Source organism: Nanorana parkeri, unplaced genomic scaffold, assembly GCF_000935625.1.
Source record: "Nanorana parkeri isolate BGI_ZX_2015 unplaced genomic scaffold, ASM93562v1 scaffold1869, whole genome shotgun sequence".
NCBI classification, from domain to species: domain Eukaryota; kingdom Metazoa; phylum Chordata; class Amphibia; order Anura; family Dicroglossidae; genus Nanorana; species Nanorana parkeri.
In genome coordinates this window covers 18,322-39,282 of record NW_017308137.1, presented here as the reverse complement: position 1 = coordinate 39,282, position 20,961 = coordinate 18,322, and the positions used below count along the sequence as shown (strand labels likewise).

At 40.4% G+C, this 20,961-nt stretch overlaps 1 protein-coding gene across 1 annotated transcript in view; it reads right to left on the bottom strand.

The window, feature by feature from the left end:
* The window catches only part of GPC4 (glypican 4), a gene marked incomplete at its 5' end in the record, with an annotated part of 52,365 nt that overhangs the window by 26,568 nt on the left and 4,836 nt on the right, over positions 1-20,961 (bottom strand). Inside the window, one exon of the mRNA XM_018571930.1 lies at positions 5,735-6,126. Within this exon, the coding sequence (XP_018427432.1) occupies positions 5,735-6,126 (392 nt within the window). The remainder of the gene's footprint in view (positions 1-5,734; positions 6,127-20,961) is intronic.

Sequence of the window (20,961 nt, the reverse complement as noted above, 5' to 3'; positions counted from 1 at the left end):
CAAGAGTTTTTCTATGGCGCCATTTATAAACATCCATTGGTAAATAACAGTCTGCCACTGTTGAGAATATTTGCAGCAGCCCGTGTAGAATTTCTATAAACCGCACAAAGCTGATCATTGTCACTATGCGTGGTCATCAAAGCAAAACATCGAAATGGGACAAGGTTTAAACAGAAACAGGGCACACCGGTGTCAATAAAGGGGACCTTTTCTCAATTTGGCAAGGCTTCAACAACATACAGTAAAATTAGGGAGTAAAGGGATCATGACAGGCCTGTTTTTACATTTTCTATCACAACTCACATTGCTTATAATAGTGGAGATGAACAAAATGTTACATCCTCTTCAATATAATTTAACAGTTCACATAGCACTTGTACCTCTTCAGCATTAAGACATATTTCAACTTGAATAAATAGGAACATAACTACATATGGAGTTGATTTAAGCTCTTCAACACATGTCGTCATTGCAGAATGCTTGTTTTGTTAGGAAATAAGGGAGGGGGAGCACCAGATACACAAAAAAGAATTCAAGAATGATAATTAAATGGAATTTGTGTGCGCTGGAATTTAAGACATTAACCCTTAACAGGATAGAAGTCAGGACACAAGCATCAGATGTGCTGCAGGCATTTTAGTGTGGTCCAGAAAATAGGCCAGCAGAATCTGTATCCACAGTGCAGTCAGTGTACCAGAGCAGTCGGTAATACCTTATGATTACCAGCTCTGCATGCTGTGACCTGCAATTATACATACATCCTATTATTCTTGTACTGCCAAGTTTTCTGCACTGCTGCCATGAGACAATCTCAGGAATCCTCTGTAGTCTAGACAAAAGGAGTCAGGACTTTCCAGTCTGACCCAGCCAGTTTCAGGGATTATAGATTTCAGAAACTTGATTAAACCCTAACCCCAAGCAGATACTCATATCAGATCATATTTTAGAAATCAAAAAGCCAGGCTGCTTAGCAACACATGAAGCTGGCTTCCTAGCCAATCAGGAAGCTAGACGGCACCTCATGACCTGTTGCCCAGCTTCCGGATTGCCTGTGAAGCCGGTGTTCTAGCGAAAAAAGTTGACCAATCAGGAACTTGGGCGACAGGTCATCACCCACTGCCCGACTTCCTAATAATCGGGGCACAAGGCACCAGTACTCGGTATCAGCGAGTACAGGAAAAAAAAAAATCGGTACTCATGCTCGATACCGAAAAAAACGGTATCGGCGCATACCTAGTTTTAACACTTGATTTCAGAAATTAATAGTTTCTGAAACTAAGACAAAAGTCAACGTTACAAATTTGTCTGTTAAAAATGTTCCATCTTGCTCCTTCAATTTTTTTCCAACCTGCAGTTAGTTTGACTCCATTAAATATTAGAAAATCTGACAAATGTTTAGAAATCTTTTTTTAAAGGAAATTCTACTGGTGTGTCTGGCCAGCTTAACCCAGAACAAGCATATTTAGCCGAACCGAAGGGCTGCTGTATGGGCTATTCACAATAGCCTGTGCCGCAGCCAAGCCGAAGCATAGGCGATCGGCTCGGCTGAACTGAAGACACCTTTACATTTGTGGGGAGAACTGTCTGCTTCGGCAGATTGTTCTCCCCACCAACGTAAACAAATATAGAGGGGGGAAAAAACCCCTCCCGATTCATACCAGACCCTTTAGGTGTTCTTCACTTCGGTTCAGCTGAACGCGCTGAGGCTGTTTGGCTGAACCGAAGGGAGCCGAAGTCAGTCATGGGGTTCGGCTCCCTTTACTTTGGCTCTGTTACTCATTAGGCTGCCTTCGGCAGCTTAGTGAATAACCCCCATTATGTTGCATACAGGTTTGAATTTAAAGGAAACATACTGGTTTTGTATGTATTTTTTTTAATTATGGAGAGGACTCAATGTTTTACAAACATTAATAAGGAATTTTAGAGAATGGTGGGTTAGCAAAAGAAACATTGCAGCAGGGCCTGCTTGCTTTGCTGATTCATTTAAACCTCAATGAGAGTCTGGTAAGGCATAAGTCACAGCTAGAAATCACTGGGATAAGTCATCCACTTCTACTTTTGCATACAAGTTGCATCAATGAAGCTTGTAAAAAGGCTTTACATTATGAACAAGTCCTTATTACTTCCCTTTAAAAAAAATTAAAAATAGTGCTGCCAATATGCTCTCATTATATAACAAACACTATTGTAGTCTTCTAGATACAAAACCAATTATTAAAGATGGAATCAACTGGAGGTATTAGTCAAAATATTTTCCAACCTGTTCTGCAGACGACAGAATGTTATCAGTACAATCAGTCAACACTCACGGCAATTACACTATAAAATGATATCTGCAAATGTTCAAAGTGCAAGCAAACCCTAAAAATCACAACTATAAAACTATTCCAAAATATGTCCCCATGTTATCCTGTTTTACACTGTAATGAGAATGACATGCTGTAGTCACAATTTTGCTTTAGTATGAATACTAAAAAGCGGAATGATGCAGGAGAATATATGCCTCTATATGGGCGGTTTATTGCAAAGCAGGTTTCATTAGGCAGCCATTTAGGCAAGGTTGACATATGATTTTGTTGGCCATCACATTTACCAGGCCACTTTGAACACTAAACAGATCGCATAAGACAAGTAAAAATATAAAAAAGGTTTTGCATTCCTTAACTAATGAGCGCTTTTGTCCCTTTCAGTTTTGTAGTTTGGTTCCAGAAGGTGTAAGAGTTTTAGCAAGGGAGGTTTGAGGTAAGGCAATTTCGTGTGGATTTATACAGGATGTTTCTCGGGTGACTCATAGGTCTGAGTCACACCATTCAGAATTTCAACACCTCCTCAGCCATGCCTGGTCTAACAGTGGGAACAAAGGGAATTGACTAATTATTGCTTTGGGAAACTGCTGGCATAATCATTAACTCCTTCACTTCTTATGTTATGACACCATAAGTGCAAAGGCAAAAATATATATTAAAGAAAAAATCTCCAGGCAACCTTAAAATCTTCTTATATAAGCAATTTTTTTTTCGATGTACGCCACTTTTAGGATGGCTGCCCTTTCTTTACCATTTACAGTTTCATTCATGCCGGATAGTATAGCTTTCACAATACTACCAGGGCTGCGGCCTTACACAAAAAAGATAAACTGCGCGACTCCTTTCCCCTTGTCCATCCACTGAACACTTTTGGGAGAATTTATCAAAACTGGAGCAATCAAAATCTAGAGCAGTTGCCCAGGGCAACCAAATCAGCATCTCTTATGTTAGGTTAAGATTTGAAAATGAAAGTGAAGCTGATTGGTTGCCATGCACAGGTGCTTCAGTTTTGATAAATTCCCTTCATTGTATTTTGGAAATGTTTTTTGTGTGGTTGATAAGTGGATAAAAGATAGTATGGCTTCTGTATATGAGAGCAGCAGCTCTCATAGTATAGCTTTGGAAATTCTTAGGGCGCTGTTACTATCTAGCATGAACAAAATAGTAAAGAATGACATGGCATACAAGCAATTTTTCTTTTTCTTAGATGTGAAGAAAAACGGTTGCCTGGAGTTCTGCTTTAAACTAGTATCAATCCTATCAATACATTTTCAAGGAATGTTTCTCAAGTCTTTAGTAAAAGCAGATATCACAACAAGTGATGCCTTTGCGAAGTATCATGGGGGTGGCCTATGCACATCCTTCAATCAGATTTTACTTGCAGCAGCCAATGCTGCTGCTGCTGCTACAAAAAATTATTTTAACCAAGGTCTTTAGTGATAGCAACTTAGAAGACAGACAAACTAGAAAACTCCATCTGCTCACCTGGTTTGACAGCAGATAACTTAAGCTAAGAGAATGCTGACACTAGTAGTGCCCTCACACATAGGACACCAGGATTGTCTTTTTGTTTTCTCGTCAACCCAAAGGCTGAGGAGGGAAAAAAATAAAAATTACTTGGATTCCACCATCCATGCTAAACAGGATGGATAGAGAAATTCCCCCTGCTGGTTATTGTATTCAGGCTGCTGTAGAGCATGTAGAGGCCTGAAAATGTGAACAGTGACTGCATCTGACATGATGCAGTCTCTATTTAGCTGCAAATTTTCCACCCGGCTCAGTCAATTTTTAAATTGACTTGTTGAGCCAAGTGATGCCGACAGGGCCACCCACAGCTTGAGTTTTTACCAATTCAGCAGAAGCTGGATGAAATTCAAGCAGTGTATGGCCAGCTTAAAGGTTTATATTGAATAAATAATTTCCCATGATATGAGTGAAAAAGGACTATAGGAATCCAAAATTATCCTGGTACAGGTGCTAGATTAATTCACCATTATAATCAGGCATCATGGACATGGCTGCCCTCTGGCAGGGGATACCAAGTTATAAGGTGTGGGAATGGAATTTTGAGAGTGGGCAACTGTTTTGTTTTTATTATGAAGGTTAAAAAAAAAAAAAAAAAAACACATCCATGAAGAGAACAGCTTGGAAATGGGATTACAGGAGTAAGCAAATTCCCAGAAGAATCTCTAAAAGAAGAATTCTGTACACCCATCAAAAAACAATTATAATTTTATCAACTGCCAGTACCGATCTTCTGAAAATGCTAGTTACCTCTCTCCATCCGACTTCACTACCATAGCCCTGTCTAAATTTGCCCTGTATACATGTGAAATAGGGACCTTAGATTGTAAGCTTCTCGAGGGCAATGACTGATCTGAATGTACAGTATGTAAAGCGCTGTACAAATACCAATAATAAATATGAACAGACATTAACATGTAGTATCAGCATAATCTATCCCTGCTGATAAAGGCTTCTCTTGTCTATATCCTTTAATTTTCTCCACAAGTGAGTATTCCATAATTAATGGTCCCTACAGAATTTTGATAGCACTCGAAAAGCAGCATCCACCAAGCTCAGTCTATCAAATATCACACATTTGCACATTATAAAGAGAACATGTATACTGGCGTTTTGAAAAGAGCAGGTAAAAAAAGAAAATTGCAATAAAAGTAAAAACACATGCAAGTAATTTAAATAAAGGAGATAAAATTGATAGATCTGTATGGATTTTCCCCACAGGCACCAACAGCTGTGAATCCTTTTTTCTTTTAAAATATATATTTTATGAAGCTCCTGCCTCCATGACCAATTCATTTATCATTATAATTAAGATTATTGACACAATTCATTTGCTTTACATTTTTTTTTAGGACCTCAGATCACCTGCTCCTTGGATGTGTTCAGCTGATCAACTATAATGTATCATCGGCAGGTTTTCTGGATACGTAGAAAAAGTGGGATCAACCATTTTTTTTGAAAAATAATAACTGATAATAATAAATTCAAAATGGCAAGTTATTTAGAATATAATTTACTTCCACCTAATCTCCACTCAGATGTATTTTAATGGTATCTATCTACCAGTAGCTGCCTCATTTCCCACCCTCGGCTTATATTCGGGTCAATACTTTTTCACAGTTTTTTTGGCTAAAATTAGGTACCTCGGCTTATATTCGGGACGGCTTATACTCGAGTATATACGGTATGCTTATTTGAATCCATACTTCAAATCTGGCATGCACTAGTAAATGTGTATCTGTAGGTTTTTTTTTTTTTTATCATGTCATTTTGAAACGTAGCATAAGCCATAGAATGAACATAGAACCCCCCCCTAATTTGCACATCATGCTGTTCATATTAAAATGCTGCCAAAAAAAACCCATACCACTCCAAAACAAGAAGAAAAAAAAAAAAACTCTTACCGTGGAAACCTTGTTTATAACATCCCTGGCCACAGCCAGACCTTGTGCAAAGGTACGAGCTGCCACAAAGGCACGCGTGACTTGAAGTTTGAGTTTACGTGGCACGTCTCCAAATGGCTTCAGCTGATCGGTGTACTTGCTGACACACTCCAAATATTCATCTGTGAATTGATACTGAGGGTTTACCAGTCTGAACATGCGCTCCAGTAATCGGGCCCAAAAGTCATTTAACATTTCCTCCAAATTAACGTTTCCGCCAACATAATACTTCCGCAGTTCCACAAAGAAATCCTTAAAAAGTTCAGAATTTTGCATGTACAAACGTCCATAAGTCCGCACAAACATGTCATTCAATGACGACTCTGCATTTTTCAGAAGCTCTTTGAAAAATTCTACAGAGAGAAAAAAAACAAAAAAAAACAAAAACACATTACTTGTCAATACTTAGTGACTGTTTTAAGAACCAAAAGATCTTCAGAGATCTAAAACCGGGTACACAAAAGACAACATTTTAGGGCCACCCAATTCCCTTTCAGATGAATATTTAATGTAGAACTTTGACCTTCCATTAAGAAAATATGTTAAAGGTATGTTAATTATAAGTGCACCTGCACTTACAGATATCAGACTCTCTGCAAAGTTCCACATCCACATATCTGTTGAACCGGTCAGTGACCTAACGCAGCTTCCTGTGATGGTGTGGGAAACATGCTGCACTGCTCCTGAATTCAGAGCAGAGTTTCCACTTATATTGGGGTGCCTGCTTGCAATACAGTGGAAAGTGCAAATAAGGTGGATTTGACTCAGTCAGGGAAGATAAAGCAAGTATTTGGTTTACTTTATGAGGCTTGTGCATCACATAATAACTGGATTTAGTACATGTTAAGACTGTCATACAGTAGTCGTTAGTTGTTTAAGACTGGACTATCATATACAAAACTATCAGTAAACTGTATTTCAAATTAATCGTTTGTTGTGGGGTAATATCTATTTAGGCAAAGATGGGTTACCCCACAACATAGGCCACAAACCCTGTGACAATATACATTAAAGAACTGGATCTTCAGCACTCCCTGGTAAAACGTTGCCGTTCTCCATGCATTTTAGAATTTATTTCAGTTAAAGGTACATGCTATTTAATTAAATTTAATTTACAACAGGTGGTAATGAGAAAAAGGAAAACCTGAAAAAGGAGCCTAGAGCTCCACCTGAATATATTCTTATGCAATATTTCATATTTACCAGAAAAAGTATATAATTTAAAAAAAGTTATTTTTTGTTTTAGCCACAATTAAGAAAATATGTATAACATTGCCACCCCAGCACACTACTTTTAACAGCAGACATACTTTCTTCTTTATTGCAAAGTCAATGTTACTTGAAAGGTTTCATTATCCATTCACAGAACACAGAGTACGCTCCAAGTCTCCATTACATGAGGAAGCCAAGCTCCGTGCCTTGCTTCCCAGCCATTTTCTTTGGACAACATAAGCAGGCTTCAACTTCCCACTCGATTAAAAACCAAGTGTACTTTAATTAAATGAAAATACACCCACCCTCCCAAGCACTTCTATGCGATTACTCCCACTCCACTTGCTTTCTCACCTCAGGAGGACAGCCACGGGCTGCCCCAAGCAGTGGGTTTGTTTAATATTCGTAACTCTTTAGTGTGTCCTTACCTTTTTATGATACTGCAAACCCTTGTGAGAGCCTCCCAGACACATCCAGCATTTGGAAAGAGATGACCGTGGTCGAGAGATAATTTTTCTCCTGTAGTAAATAGGCAGGTGGGGTCAAGTGTTTCAGTATAAACAAAGGAGAACTATGAGGCGGGTGATTTCCACTCATCCTCATAGTTAGATCCGACCTGAGACAAAAAAGCTGTCACAGGCTGGCTCTATTGATGAGGAAATGAGCAAACACATAGAGTTGCTCACTCACTTTCCGACCATCTCCCTGCAGAGAGCGGTGACCGTTAGTCACCGCTCCCCGTAGGGATTATCCCCCTCCCCTCTCTGATCCTCCAGCCCTGAGTGGAGGAATGGACCGGGGAGGGGACAGCTGGCTCTGCCTCTGTATAGGCAGAGACAGCTGTCACTCATGCAGCTGGGTGGATCTCGACAGCATTGTCGGGATCCGTCCCGGCTGCGGCGCTCTCAGTATATCAGGGGCAACAGCTCGCTATACACTGAGCTTTGGGTCATGGGAGGAGGTTACTATATGTCCTCCCGTGACCCTAAAGAGAACTATGGGGAAAAAACACACCCTATAGTTCTCTTAAGGATGGCAATGGGGGAGTGCAAACAATCAGTTTGCAAAACATGGCAGCAATGCTTTTGGACATACTAGTTGACTGGAGAAGACTGTACCATCACGGCTAGAAGAGGAGAAAGGTTGGGTACCTCTTCTGATTAATTCTACACTCTTTGTAATCTGATGTCCCTGTTACTCTTACTGTTACCCTGTTTATGTTACTATGTCACAGAATAGCTTTGATCTTACCATGTGCTGGTGCAAGCATTGAATTGCGTTTCATTTATTCTTAAAAGGCAGCACACAAAGAAATAGAAAAACCATCAGCACGTACATTCCCTTTGACTTATAAAGTGTGTTGGTATATGTATACATCTCGTATAACGCTTAAAAAAATAAAATAAAAAAAGAAGAATATAAAAAAAAGAAGGTGTGTAAACACACACACCAGGATTTTTTTTTTAAACAATCGCCAAAGGTTTGCGCAGCTCTTTACATAATGGGGGTGACAGTACTGTTACAATACAGTTTGGAGCTTACACAAGCACATGAAATGTATGTTATTGCAAAATCGTAAGACCATGATAATCAGGTTAAAAGCATGGGAATATATATTTTTTCCAATATTGACCTTATATTTTGTTATGCTTTCAGAACTTTGTTTGCTTAACTCTTACTATATATATGTTGCTTTTTAGCAACTGAGAGCTTGTTCACACCAAATGCAGTGCATTCCAGAGTGGTAGCTGCTGGAACGCACCACGATCCCTCACGAAACTTCCCCGTGTTCTGGGGTTGGAAGGGGGGCGTGGCGGTGCATTGAATTCAATGGCACCGCCTCCACGCCCCCCCCCCCCCCCTCCGCAGTGTGATCGGACACGTGGCAAAACTTTGCCTGCGTTCCGTTCCACTGCAAACAAAAAATAGGGCTTGCTCTCAGCGGGAAGTTTCGTGAGGGATCGCGGTGCATTCCAGCAGCTACCGCTCTGGAACGCACCTCATTCGGTGTGAACAAGCCCTAAGTAAACTGCTGTCCCTGGGTGCTTAATACATTTAGCCCCAACGAGTATAATCTAGCTAATGCATATAACTAAAAGTTACTAAATGTTCTCCATGAACTGCTGGTGTAAAGGTGTTGTCACTGTTCCCATCCTTTGAATTTCAGGATAATTGAGAGATAAGCATTTTATAAATCACAGCTCAGATAACTCAAATTCTGCAAATGCCATCTGGTTTTTCATATTATTTCTGAACAGAAAATCTTTTGTTTTATCCACTCTTTGCTTGTATGCCAGGGCTGACAAATGTTAGTCATTATTTTACCCTTTTAAAACATTTGGCACAATAGGTAACTTGATGCACTTCTGAAACCTCAGTCTAACTTTCTCACACTACAAAAAAAAAAAATGGTACTGTCCACACTGCAAGGATTTTACATTCCTTCCTGTCCATCTTAACCCATTTCCCCAGGACAGGAAGTTAAGGAGTGCACAGAACAGTAAAAATCTGACAGAGGTTCTAACCCTTTGTAGTATATCCAAAACACACAAACCTTTTGGCTGCATATGTGCTTTAACTTCGATGCTACAAAAGTTAAATAAACTATTTTAAAACTGTAAAAAAACAAATTAAAAAAGGGGGGGAGCCTTTGGCCACACGTAGAAATATTAATATTTCAGGTTCACATAATGCAGTCGCAAAGATCTGTGGTCAAAGGGTGTGGCAAAATAAGAATGGCCAGGGACACAACTGAAATCTGGCCATGAACATTAAGAGAAGTTTAGAAATGATTTTGGTTAAAGTACATCGCTAGAACAAAAACTAAAATTGTTGGCCAACTAAAAAAAAAAAAAATTAAGTTCTCATATAATAAGTGGCATTTCCTGTCTCAATAGGAATTTGGGGTTTAGCTTAGAATGTTAGGAATTTTTGTGGCTGTGCATAATGATCTAAAAATTGTTTTCTATCGAACGGTGGCGGCTTCCTTCCTTTCTAACCATTTAAACACAGGCTTGTGTGGTTTGTTGAAATATTAGGTCACAAAAGGTATATATAATTTATATAATTTTTTGGACCTGGGAGTAAAAAATGCCTCCTGATAATCAAAAGATGGAACAAATAAACATAGGATGACAAAATAAACCCTAAACAGATCAGATATATACAACATACATGAATATTGTGATGTTCCGTAGGTTCATAAAAAGTTCTGGTAGTGTGTCAGAAAACCAGAATCCACATTAAGTCCCTCCTTTATGGCGTTGAAATGTAAAATCATTTTCATCTCAAATGTTTTCCTTTCATGAGAGTTTTTAAAATTCCTTTTCAGTACTTTAAATATTGAGGTTGTGGATGGAGTGATCCTTCTAAGAGAAGTGATGTCCTACTGGAGTGCAATATTCATTCTCTTTGTGGTTCTTGATCAAACTCTTGTGTAGGTTCATCCTGAGATGCAGTTTAAGGCCAGTTTCCCCAATGTAACAACCTTTGTCACATGCTGAACACTGCATCATGTACACCACGTTAGTAGTAGTGCATGAGTATGACCCCTTAATATATATCAATTTTATTTATTGTGGTGCACTGTAAGACATGCATGAGGATAGAGATATATAAACTATATTGCCAAAAGTATTGGGACACCTGCCTTTACACGCTCATGAACTTTAATGGCATCCCAGTCTTAGTCTGTAGGGTTCAAAATTGAGTTGGCCCACCCTTTGCATCTATAGCAGGCGTCCACAAGGCTTAGGAGTATGTCTATGGGAATGTTTGACCATTCTTCCAGAAGCACATTTGTGAGGACAGGTACTGAAGTTGGACGAGAAGGCCTGGCTCGCAGTCTCAGCTCTAATTCATCCTAAAGGTGTTCCATCAGGTCAGGACTCTGTGCAGGCCAGTCAATTTCCTCCACCCCAAACTCGCTCATCCATGTCTTTATGGACCTTGCTTGGTACACTGGTACGCAGTCATGTTGAAACAGGAAGGGGCCATCCCCAAACTGTCCCCACAAAGGTGGGAGCATGAAATTGTCCAAAATGTCTTGGTATGCTGATGCCTTAAGAGTTCCCTTCACTAGAAGGGGCTAGGCCCAACCCCTGAAAAACAACCCCACACCATAATCCCTTCTCCACCAAACTTTACACTTGGCACAATGCAGTCAGGCAAGTACCATTCTCCTAGCAATCGCCAAACCCAGACACGTCCATCAGATTGCAAGACAGAGAAGCGTGATTCGTCACTCCCAAGAACACGTCTCCAGTTCTCTAGAGTCCATTGTCGGTGTGCTTTATACCACTGCATCCGACGTTTTGTATTGCACTTGGTGATGTAAGGCTTGGATGCAGCTGCTCGGCCATGAACACCCATTTCATGAAGCTCTCTAACGCACTGTTGTTGTGCCAATCTGAAGGCCACACAAAGTTTGGATGTCTGTAGCTAGTGATCCTGCAGACAGTTGGTGACTTCTGCTCACTGTGCGCTTCAGCATGCGCTGACCCCGCTCTGTCATTTTATGTGGCCTACCAGTTCGTGGCTGAGTTGCTGCTGTTCCCAGTTGCTTCCACTTTGATATAATACCACTAATGGTTGACCGTGGAATATTTAGTAGCAATTTCACGGAACACCTGAATCCAATGATTTGGAGGGGTGTCCTAATACTTTGGCAATATAGTGTATATATAATACACACAAAAAAAAAAGATAGTAAAAAAGATAGTAAAAAAGATATTTTAAAAAAATCAGTTTTAAAATGATAAAAAGGCAAAAGTAAAATTAAACTGACTCAAAACCTTAGCTGCTTTTTTTATTGATATTGGCAAAAATAAAAGAAACCTAATACAATTGCAGACTGTAAAAAATAGTCCTAGACTTAAGGGCTTAAAATACAAAAAAAGTTTTCAGCAGCATCACAAAGAGAAAGTGTGGTAAGAAAAGAAAAAAGCAAATGTTTTCTGTTCCAAGCAAGAATAATGGCTGGTGTTCTCTGTCTGGACTCCATGGTTCCATAAATTAACACCTCTGCTGCAAGTCACTCGAACAAAGTCCTACACACACACACACAAACTACTTTCCTGTTTTGCCAAGTTGTAAAAACAAGTTTTATAGCTGCATGACAAATACAGTAAACTCATTAAATCACCACAAACTCAACAGGATTAAAAAAAAAAAAAAAAAGCTATACACAAAAAATTCTTAAGAAAGACAAAATCATACCCTTCTGAAAATATAAACCATTTCCGCATAAAAGAAGGTACTGTCTGCTTAACTGCCTTCAAACCATTTCATTTATTTGCTTCAAAAGTTACCATAATCAAAGTAGCCGCTATATTATTTTTTAGTAAGAAAATATTCAAGATGTTCTGACCATTTGTTTAAAAGCATAGTCCACTTATTGAACCAGGCTTCATGTTACACCCATATTTAGGGTGAATCATGAAACAAGGTCACATTCCCCTAAAGCACCCCCCTCCCCAAGTTACCAGATCCCAGGGTTCTTCTTCCTGCAGAATTCTGTTTAATGTGTAACTTGCCACAGCCGTGCGTGGCTTCAATGCAAAAAATTAATGTTGGGGCATTTATATTTTTTTCTAAAAGGTGGACTATACCGTTAAGATATATTAATTTCTCCAAATTAATGTTTAGGATTATGTGTTGACATCCCTTTAACTAATTAGCATTTTTTTGTTGTGCTGGTCTTTTTCGTTCAAAAAAGTTGCCAAGTGTCTTTGGACACAAAAAGGGAAGAGACTTGCTGGTGTAATACATTTTCTTTACCACCAACACCATTTCAAAAGAGCACTGCTCGCCTACGTATTGCCACAAAAGGATGCTGCCCATGCCAGGAATGTTAAGAATGCTCTATCAATATCCACTTCTACGTGAGCACCCTGAAGAAAATGTATGTAGTTTAGCCATCCATTTTTAGACTTTGACCCTGCATTGGCAGCATGACCCATTAGACTGCTTGTGGCTCCATCAGAAGTAGGTGGTGTCCAGTTGATAGGTTTAGAGTTTGTGTGTGGTCCCAGTTGCAAAGACCTTGCCACATGCCTTGTATTGCTTCAGCAGTGCAGCAGAGAGTCATTGCAACAATCAAAGGACCAGATGACAGCCACTGCAAGACAGTCAAAACAGTAAATCTGTTAAAAACACCTTCCCGTCTGAAAAAAGCTGCGATTAATGCTACTATTCCTGGATGCATGTACAGTGGAGTGTACTGGAACTAGTACCGGACATATAGGATATTGACAGACCAAAGGAGGACAGGGTCACCAAGAGTAAAAAGAGTTTCTATCTTTTTAGCAGATAAAATGAGTGAAATATTCTAAGGAAACAGGAATCCAACATGGTAATTACATCTTCAAAAGTCAGTAACAGGGAAAAATCACCCAAAATGCCATGTAAGGGATACTTGAATTAGTAGATCCACCCATGTATAGCCATCTATAGCCATCTAAAAAGAAAAAAAACTTTTTTTTTTAGCGGATAGCCATTCTGTCTAGCTGTCATGCTGATCCTCTGGTGTCAATATTAGAATAAATACTCAAGGGGGAGGGTGGGTTTGGTTAAGTCAGTACAAAGGGGCAAAACGAAAAAGTGCACTTTGTCTTGAAGCCCTTCTAACATTCCGGTTGCCTGGGCTAATATTTTTGAGTCACAGACTAAGAAAAAACACAAATGTAAATGTGTCAGAAAAGGGTCAGAATTCCTGATCTCTATACCTGTTCCAGGCCAGTGACACAAATAATTCATCAGCATGCCTGCCAGGAAACTAGCACTTTCAGAAGGAATGGTCAGCAAAAGCAGCCTCCATCATTTTCTTATAACAGGTTAGTTATATCGCTAGCGCTATCTGAACGCACTGAGCACCATCTCTGAGCATCATCTTCATTGACGCTCAGGGAGTTCAGCCGATTCCCACTACACCGCGGCCCCTTTGTCCCCAATTGCAGCCTACCGTGCAGTCCGACTTGCTGACATTCATCCTGCGGATACCGCACACTGCTGTTGAGGCCAGGCCTGGCCAGCTCAGTCCGCACAGCCCCAGCATCTGACTATTCTTGCCAGCCAAAGACCATCCAGGCACGCACACATCCTCCCCACTGTCACTTCACCCTGTACCCTGGTTAATTCACGTTCTACACAGGGATTACAGAGGACCTTCTCCTGAGACACAAGGACACCTCAAACGTGAGTTTATCTATACAGTAGTAACGCTCCAAAAATCATTTGTGTATTATAACAGGTTAGAGTGACCGTCATTTGGAAGTATGGGGGCCATCTTCACTGCTCTCCTTTTAGAATGTGAGTTTCCTGGCTGTTATGTTGACGCTTTGATTTCAATGCCTGAATAAATGACCTGGAAATAAGGAATTTTGACATTTTTCGGACACATTTACAGCATGTTTGTTCCAAGAGTGAAGTCAGACATGGCCAGACAACTAGCACGTCCAAAAGAGGACCAGAAATAGCATCCCCCATACTTTTCTCATGGCAGAGTCAATTTACAGACACCTGCGGTCTCTAGACTCGCCAGATACTACAGCATTGTATGGGTGGGGTTAGGAATACTATACTAGACTTTCAAAATAGAGTGGAGATTGTGTTGCCAAAATTCCATGCAACTAGGGACAAGACAATTTTCCACGGTATAATGGCCTGGCACAGACTACCTTCCAGTGGGGGGAGGAGGTAGGGGGCAAAACCTTGGGCTAGTTGGCGGTTTTCCTAAAATAATATTAATAATAAAATGCTACTTTTGACTGGAGTCTACTTGTCTATTGCACCAAAAATGTCCCTAGATTTTCCAGCTCACTGGTTAATTACAGTAAAGTACCAACATGGCATTCTCTACTTGGTACATACCATGTAGCAAGTTATTAAACATGTCTAAAATACCAAAAGCCAATCATAAAATGGAGAAAATAAGAACCTTACAGGTTGCCATGTACAAATAATTTACTGCTGTTTGTTCCCTACAAACTATTTTTTTTAATTATACAGATGCGAGTTCCTCAGTGTATGCTGTGAACCCATAAGTCTGCCCTGTAATGGATCCAGATATACAGCTCGTGACAGAAGCGGCCAAGCTGTGCATCCTGCTAAGTCTACAAATAAGAAAACCTCCCAGAATTAATCCTTTCAAGGTGTGGCTAGGTGTACAGTAATGGGAAGCAATGACAAAGCAGCTGCATGCTCCATTTCAGGAAAGTGAAATTTATACACGTCCATATTGAACAGACGCCTGGTTCTTTACATGTGCTGTTCTTTGTTCCCCAAGAGCCAAGGTATATGGGAGTCTACCCTCCGCCCAACAGCTGGGCTTACACAATAGGAACAGCAACTTGCAGCTTAATCTGGACAGATAAAAGTAGTATGAGGGAAAAGGAAGAAACAGAACACCAGTGTTGGGTTTTTCAGCTTCATATTGCAGGCCAACACTTCCTTCCATAATATAAGCAGCGAGGGAATAAGAACACTTCTTTCCCCGTCCAAAATATCCCTTCTGAGTTTGTCTCTAGGGGGCAGAAGATCCTCTTTTTCTGAACACATTTCAGATCTGTGCTCTTTAGTCCAGTGTCATAACAGGATTTAATAAATCCACTACACAAGCTGGGTTACATAGAGGGGATTGGCATAACTGTATCAACAACCAGGACAAAATTATCTTTAATTAAAAGCACACTCCAGTCAAAACGGATTAAAAAACATTTTTTTAAATGCAACTAGTGTAATTGAGTTTAATTAGATGTCTGTCTCAATACAATCCTATTTACAGCAGAACTGAGACTGGTAGAGAAAGTGGCAGTCAGTATTAGGAGTCAACTAGGTGCGCCACATGCAAACGTAGGTACAAGGAGAAAATATATATACACAGCACAGGCTTCAGTAATGCACTCCTACCGATATTGTAATACTGGTGTGTGCATTTATTATTACTGAATATCATTAGAAGCCCACTTAATGCAAATACTCATCCTTACCATAAGGACCCATTGACACCTGAATACAGTTTGCTGCAGCGTACATGTTTGTGTGTTGAGGTACATTGCATTACATGGTCCATTTATTTTGACAAAGCATGATTAATGCATCTCAACACACACAAAAAAAAAGTCACACAGCTTTTTTGCAGTGCAATGCACATCATTGTGGTGCCCTGTAATGCAGCTCTGCATTGGTGCCATTCAAATGAAATGGCATAACAGTAATGCGCACATGGTACACTCCCTATACTTAGAGAACTATGAGGGGAGTGATTTTCTCTCAACCTCATAGTTCGAGCCAACGTGCGACAATGAAACTGTCACAGGTCGGCTCAGTAGATCGGGAAGTGAGCGACTGTCACTCACGGCTCCCTGCAGGGATTCTCCCCCCCTTCCCGCTCTGATCCTCCAGCGCTGACTGGCAGAACGGACGGGTGAGGGGGCGGGTACAGCTGGCTCTGCCTCTAGATAGGCAGACCCAGCTGTCAATCACGCAGCTGGGTGGAGACAGTAATGTCGGAATCCGACCTGGCTGCAAGGGTCTCAGTATATATTGCGGTATACTGAGCTTTGGGTCACGGAAGCCTGCAAACCTGCACCCAATTTTAAATCTTCTGCCCCCATGTGCTCCAAGATGGAGACTCTCATAGTTTAGAGTTAGGACCGCACAAGAGGTGCCTTGGCGCGGCAGTGCGGCTTTCACATCCTCTGCAGAAGACGTGTATCCAAACCTCTGTTATTATCCTTAGTGGTGAGACAAGTTGTTTTACATGCTGGTTTGTGAGTGTGCCGTGATGCCTCTACTGTTTTGGGTCACGGAAGGACGCTAGTTTGTGTCCTCCTGTGACCCTTAGGAGAACTATGGGGGGAAAACACTTACCCCATAGTTCTCCTTTAAGTTTCCCTATAGGCAATATACTTAAAGTGTATTTCCACTTTTGCAGCCAAACTGGGATAACACCTATTTTATATTTGTTACATGTTCCTATTCACATTGCATAAGCTATAAAATAAAAAAAATGCTTCTTGCAGTTTAAATTGTTTTTACCTGGGATAGGGTTTTAAGTGTTAAAAATTCTTCTTGCTACTATTTCTTTGAAATGTTGTTAGGAGGGGCTGTGAGGGGTCTTGTCCGTTCTATGTTAAAGAAGCTTATAAGATAAACATGATCGTCAAATTTCTGTCCCAAGACTTTCCATTGGGACAGACCACTGTGCCAAGGTTTAGAAAAACCTGGAATCAGCCATCTTGCCTGATTTAACAAAACATCTAAAAAGCTAAGAAATGTTTTGAAAAGTCATTTTCAGTATGCTGTGTGAATAGCACACAGCATACACACATATGGAGGGGTTTTCCTAAATTTGACTCCAAAAAGTGGAAATACACTTTAAATACTGGATAGTTAAAAGAGACCATTTTTATTGCTTATAACACACATTCTTTCAATCCTGAGCATGAACATTTAAACAATAATATAAATTAGATTCTCCATACATTGCCCTAGACTGACCATGAACCAACAAGCTTTTCCAACCTCGTCCCCTTAACGGTGTGAATATTGATCCCAATGGAAACTCTGCTATTTCTATTAGTCAGTTTTTTGGCTAAGGTCACATGGTCATCAGTACAAGCAGTAGTTTTATTTTTTAAAAGGAAAATAGTCCTGTATATATCTCCCAACTCCTAAACAGCATATTATTTCAACCAACTGTTATCCTAAACTGCTGCAACTTGGTATGAATAAGACGTGCATTGTACGTCCACTGTACTTAAAGGGCAACTGCACTGGTAATAGAATACGTTTTAGATTGCAAGCTCTCATGGGCAGGGCCCTCCTTACCATCTTGTCTTCCTTACTTGTAATAAAAAACTTGTAACATCTTCCTTATATTGTAAAGCCCGGCACAAACTGCTAGCGCTATAATAATAATATGAACATGAAATGCTGAAAAGTAGGCCCTCTGGCCTGAGGCTGTATCCAGGAAGCAGTGGGCCACTGGTAAAAAAAACCAAGAGTGACAGGTAGGGTTGCACAGATACCAAGTACAGTACTCGGTACAAGTACGAGTACATGTACAGATACTTTTGAGCTCCAAGACTAGACTAGAGAAAAATTAAAAATTAGGAGGCAGCTGTCATTTGTAAGGAGCACTCGGAGCTCCTGGGATTTGTACATCTGTTTTAATGTACGATTGTTTTTATAAATATAAATAAAGGGATGCACAGATACCAGTTTTGCGAGTACGAGTACTGGTACTTGCCGAGTACTTACAAGTATGAGTACTGATACATTTTTGTTTGTCATGTGACAGTTTTTCTAAATCAATACAGACTAATGATTTCAGGACAGTGGTGGAGTGCCAGAGCCAGGTCCCAGCTGCAACCCTGGTAGTTCTCCTGAAAATGCCAAGTATCTGCACTGGTACCCGAAAAGTATCTCTGCATCCCTAGTGACAGGCCAAGTATTGCAGGTCTGTTACTGTTAATTTCTACTAATGAGGAATAAATGGGTGGGACAGGCCAGTTGCTTTCCAGGGTTAAAAGGTATAACAATTAAAACATTTTAAAAAGACAAATAAATGCACAAAGTTAATCTGCAAATAAAAACTTCCCCAAACGACCACATCAAAAACTGATTGGAACACTTTATTTCTAATTAAACAATAATGTTCCCAGTGGAAATGCAGATGGAGGGGGGGATGAAGGGGAGAGAGAGCGCAAGAGAAACACGTTATATACAATGCAAGACAGACACTGATGTGTAGGAGTTTAGACTAACTCAAATGTCAAGTCAAAACACCAACTAAAGCTGCAACTGTGTAAGCAGCCCCAAATTATGCAATGTTTACATAAGAAAACATGCGTGGGTATAAGCAGCTTGGCACAAGAGCAGTACTTCGCTTGCTAAACAAAAACGAAGTTATCATTGCGCGCAGGAATTGCTCACTGGAGGCGTGTGTAAAATTGTGGCTGCACATTCCCACAGTTCAGACTCTGGAGCTCAAGAAAATTACAAGTGTTTTTCTTCATCAACAAAACCTCATCTAGAGCTGGGAAGTCATCAGAAACCAAGCCCTGGCTGGAATCCTAATGCTAGCTACACATGTACATACACCCCACACGCGCTTCAACAATGGGAGCTAAAAGTAACTTCAACCAGCTGGCAAGGCCATACATAAGCCTTCTGAACTGAGCGGTCTTTACACAGCTGTCCATTATACTTTACTGACACTGTTCAAGTTCTGAGGTTTATGACTACAACAAACCCATTTCAAAAGGAATGTGTTCTTTGGTTAGGAGCAGAATTAGATTTGGTTGAAGAGCAATTAAGAGCACTTAGAGGTTGGTAGAAGCAAGGAAAAGGTCAGCAGGCCTCACATGAAAGCCCAACTGCAATGCCAGACATCTACGAACAGAAAAAAAAAAACACAAAAGTTGGAAAGCACAAATCTCTACCAAACAAAGAAGGTAGAAGGTGGCCAAAATGAAAAATGACAGATCAGGTTTAAAATTTCCAAATAAAAAATATTTAAAAAGATAAATTAAACATAACCTAAATAGACAGGAATCACAGTATTAAAACAAAATAGCCAGTGAATACATAGGAGAGGCTTATGGCCAGAACCTTATGATTTTTTTTATACCTATTGGAGGAGGAGGAGGGGGGTTTCGTGGGCAGCTACTTCAATTGGCAGTTTACCCCAGCGAAAACAACTAGAGTTATTAATCCTGACCTACCAATCTTCTCCATCTGAGAACTGTCAACTGGTTATATATTGTAATGTCCTGTGAAAAACTGTTGGCATTATAACAATCCTGTATAATAATTAAACAAAAATAAAAAATTCTGTACCCACAGCCATAGAACGGTAACCCAGTCCAATACTAATGTCTATGGCTAGCTTTAACGTGAATAGGTTAACTTTATTCTGCCACTTACCAGCAGTACATACTCCAGACTCTACACACTACTCTAACCAGCTGTCAGAAGCAGGAGCCCTGTGCAAGCTACAGGTTGCTCAAGTCTTAAAGCAGAACTCCAGGTTAAGCTTTTATTAAACTCTGCAGTGGGGCAAATAGCACACTTTCTTCCCAATGACAAGGCAAACATATAGTGAATTTATGAGCAGTTGGTCATTACCTTCTTACTGCCTGGCTTGTCAGTGGCAAGGCATTAAATAAATCACTCGCTGCTATGAACACAGACAGTAGAACTATGCTGGGTACATAAAACAGAACAGTAAATTGGGTGGGGGACACTGAGCCAGACACCCGAGTCAGTCCAACACAGATCCCCAACCTTTTGTCCTCTTCTGAAGGATACTGCCCACCCATTAGTCTGAATACACTGTTGCCATGGCGCCCTGTGCGGCCGCACTGCTCGCACACCCCTAAGGCCGGCCCTGGTGCCAGCCACAGGCAGGTTAGGTATTGAGAAAAATATAAAGGGCTGCCTCAATCTTCCTTTTTCTATTAAACACCTTTTCAGGCCATGAATGAAGGACAGAAATTGTACTCTAATTAAACTTTCTGGTGTGTAAACATACTGGCTCATATGCTCAAGCACGTTTGTGTACTGTGCAGACACACCCAAAAGCAGCATGGTCTCCAAGGGAACAACAGATATTCTCCTAGGAAAATAAACCCTGTTTTAGTGTTTATTCCAGGGAGAAAACGGATAAGGGTGTCTGTTCAAAGTGGAAGTAAAGTGTCTAGGGTAAAAATCGCTGAGAGGCAGGTTTTTATATAGAAGAGACCATGTAAGTTTCTTCTGCCACAAATGCCTCAACGTGCCCGTCAGCAATTAAATTGCTGACAGGCACGTTGATGCTTAACCCGGGAAAAGACAACTGGTGAAAGTGGATAAGATGGCGATGGAGGGACGCACGGACAGCGCAGCACTGGAGGGGATCTTTTTCAAGGTAAGTCACACAGATAATTGTGCAGATTAGCACATTAAGGGGGGAGTTGGGGTTCTTTTTCTCT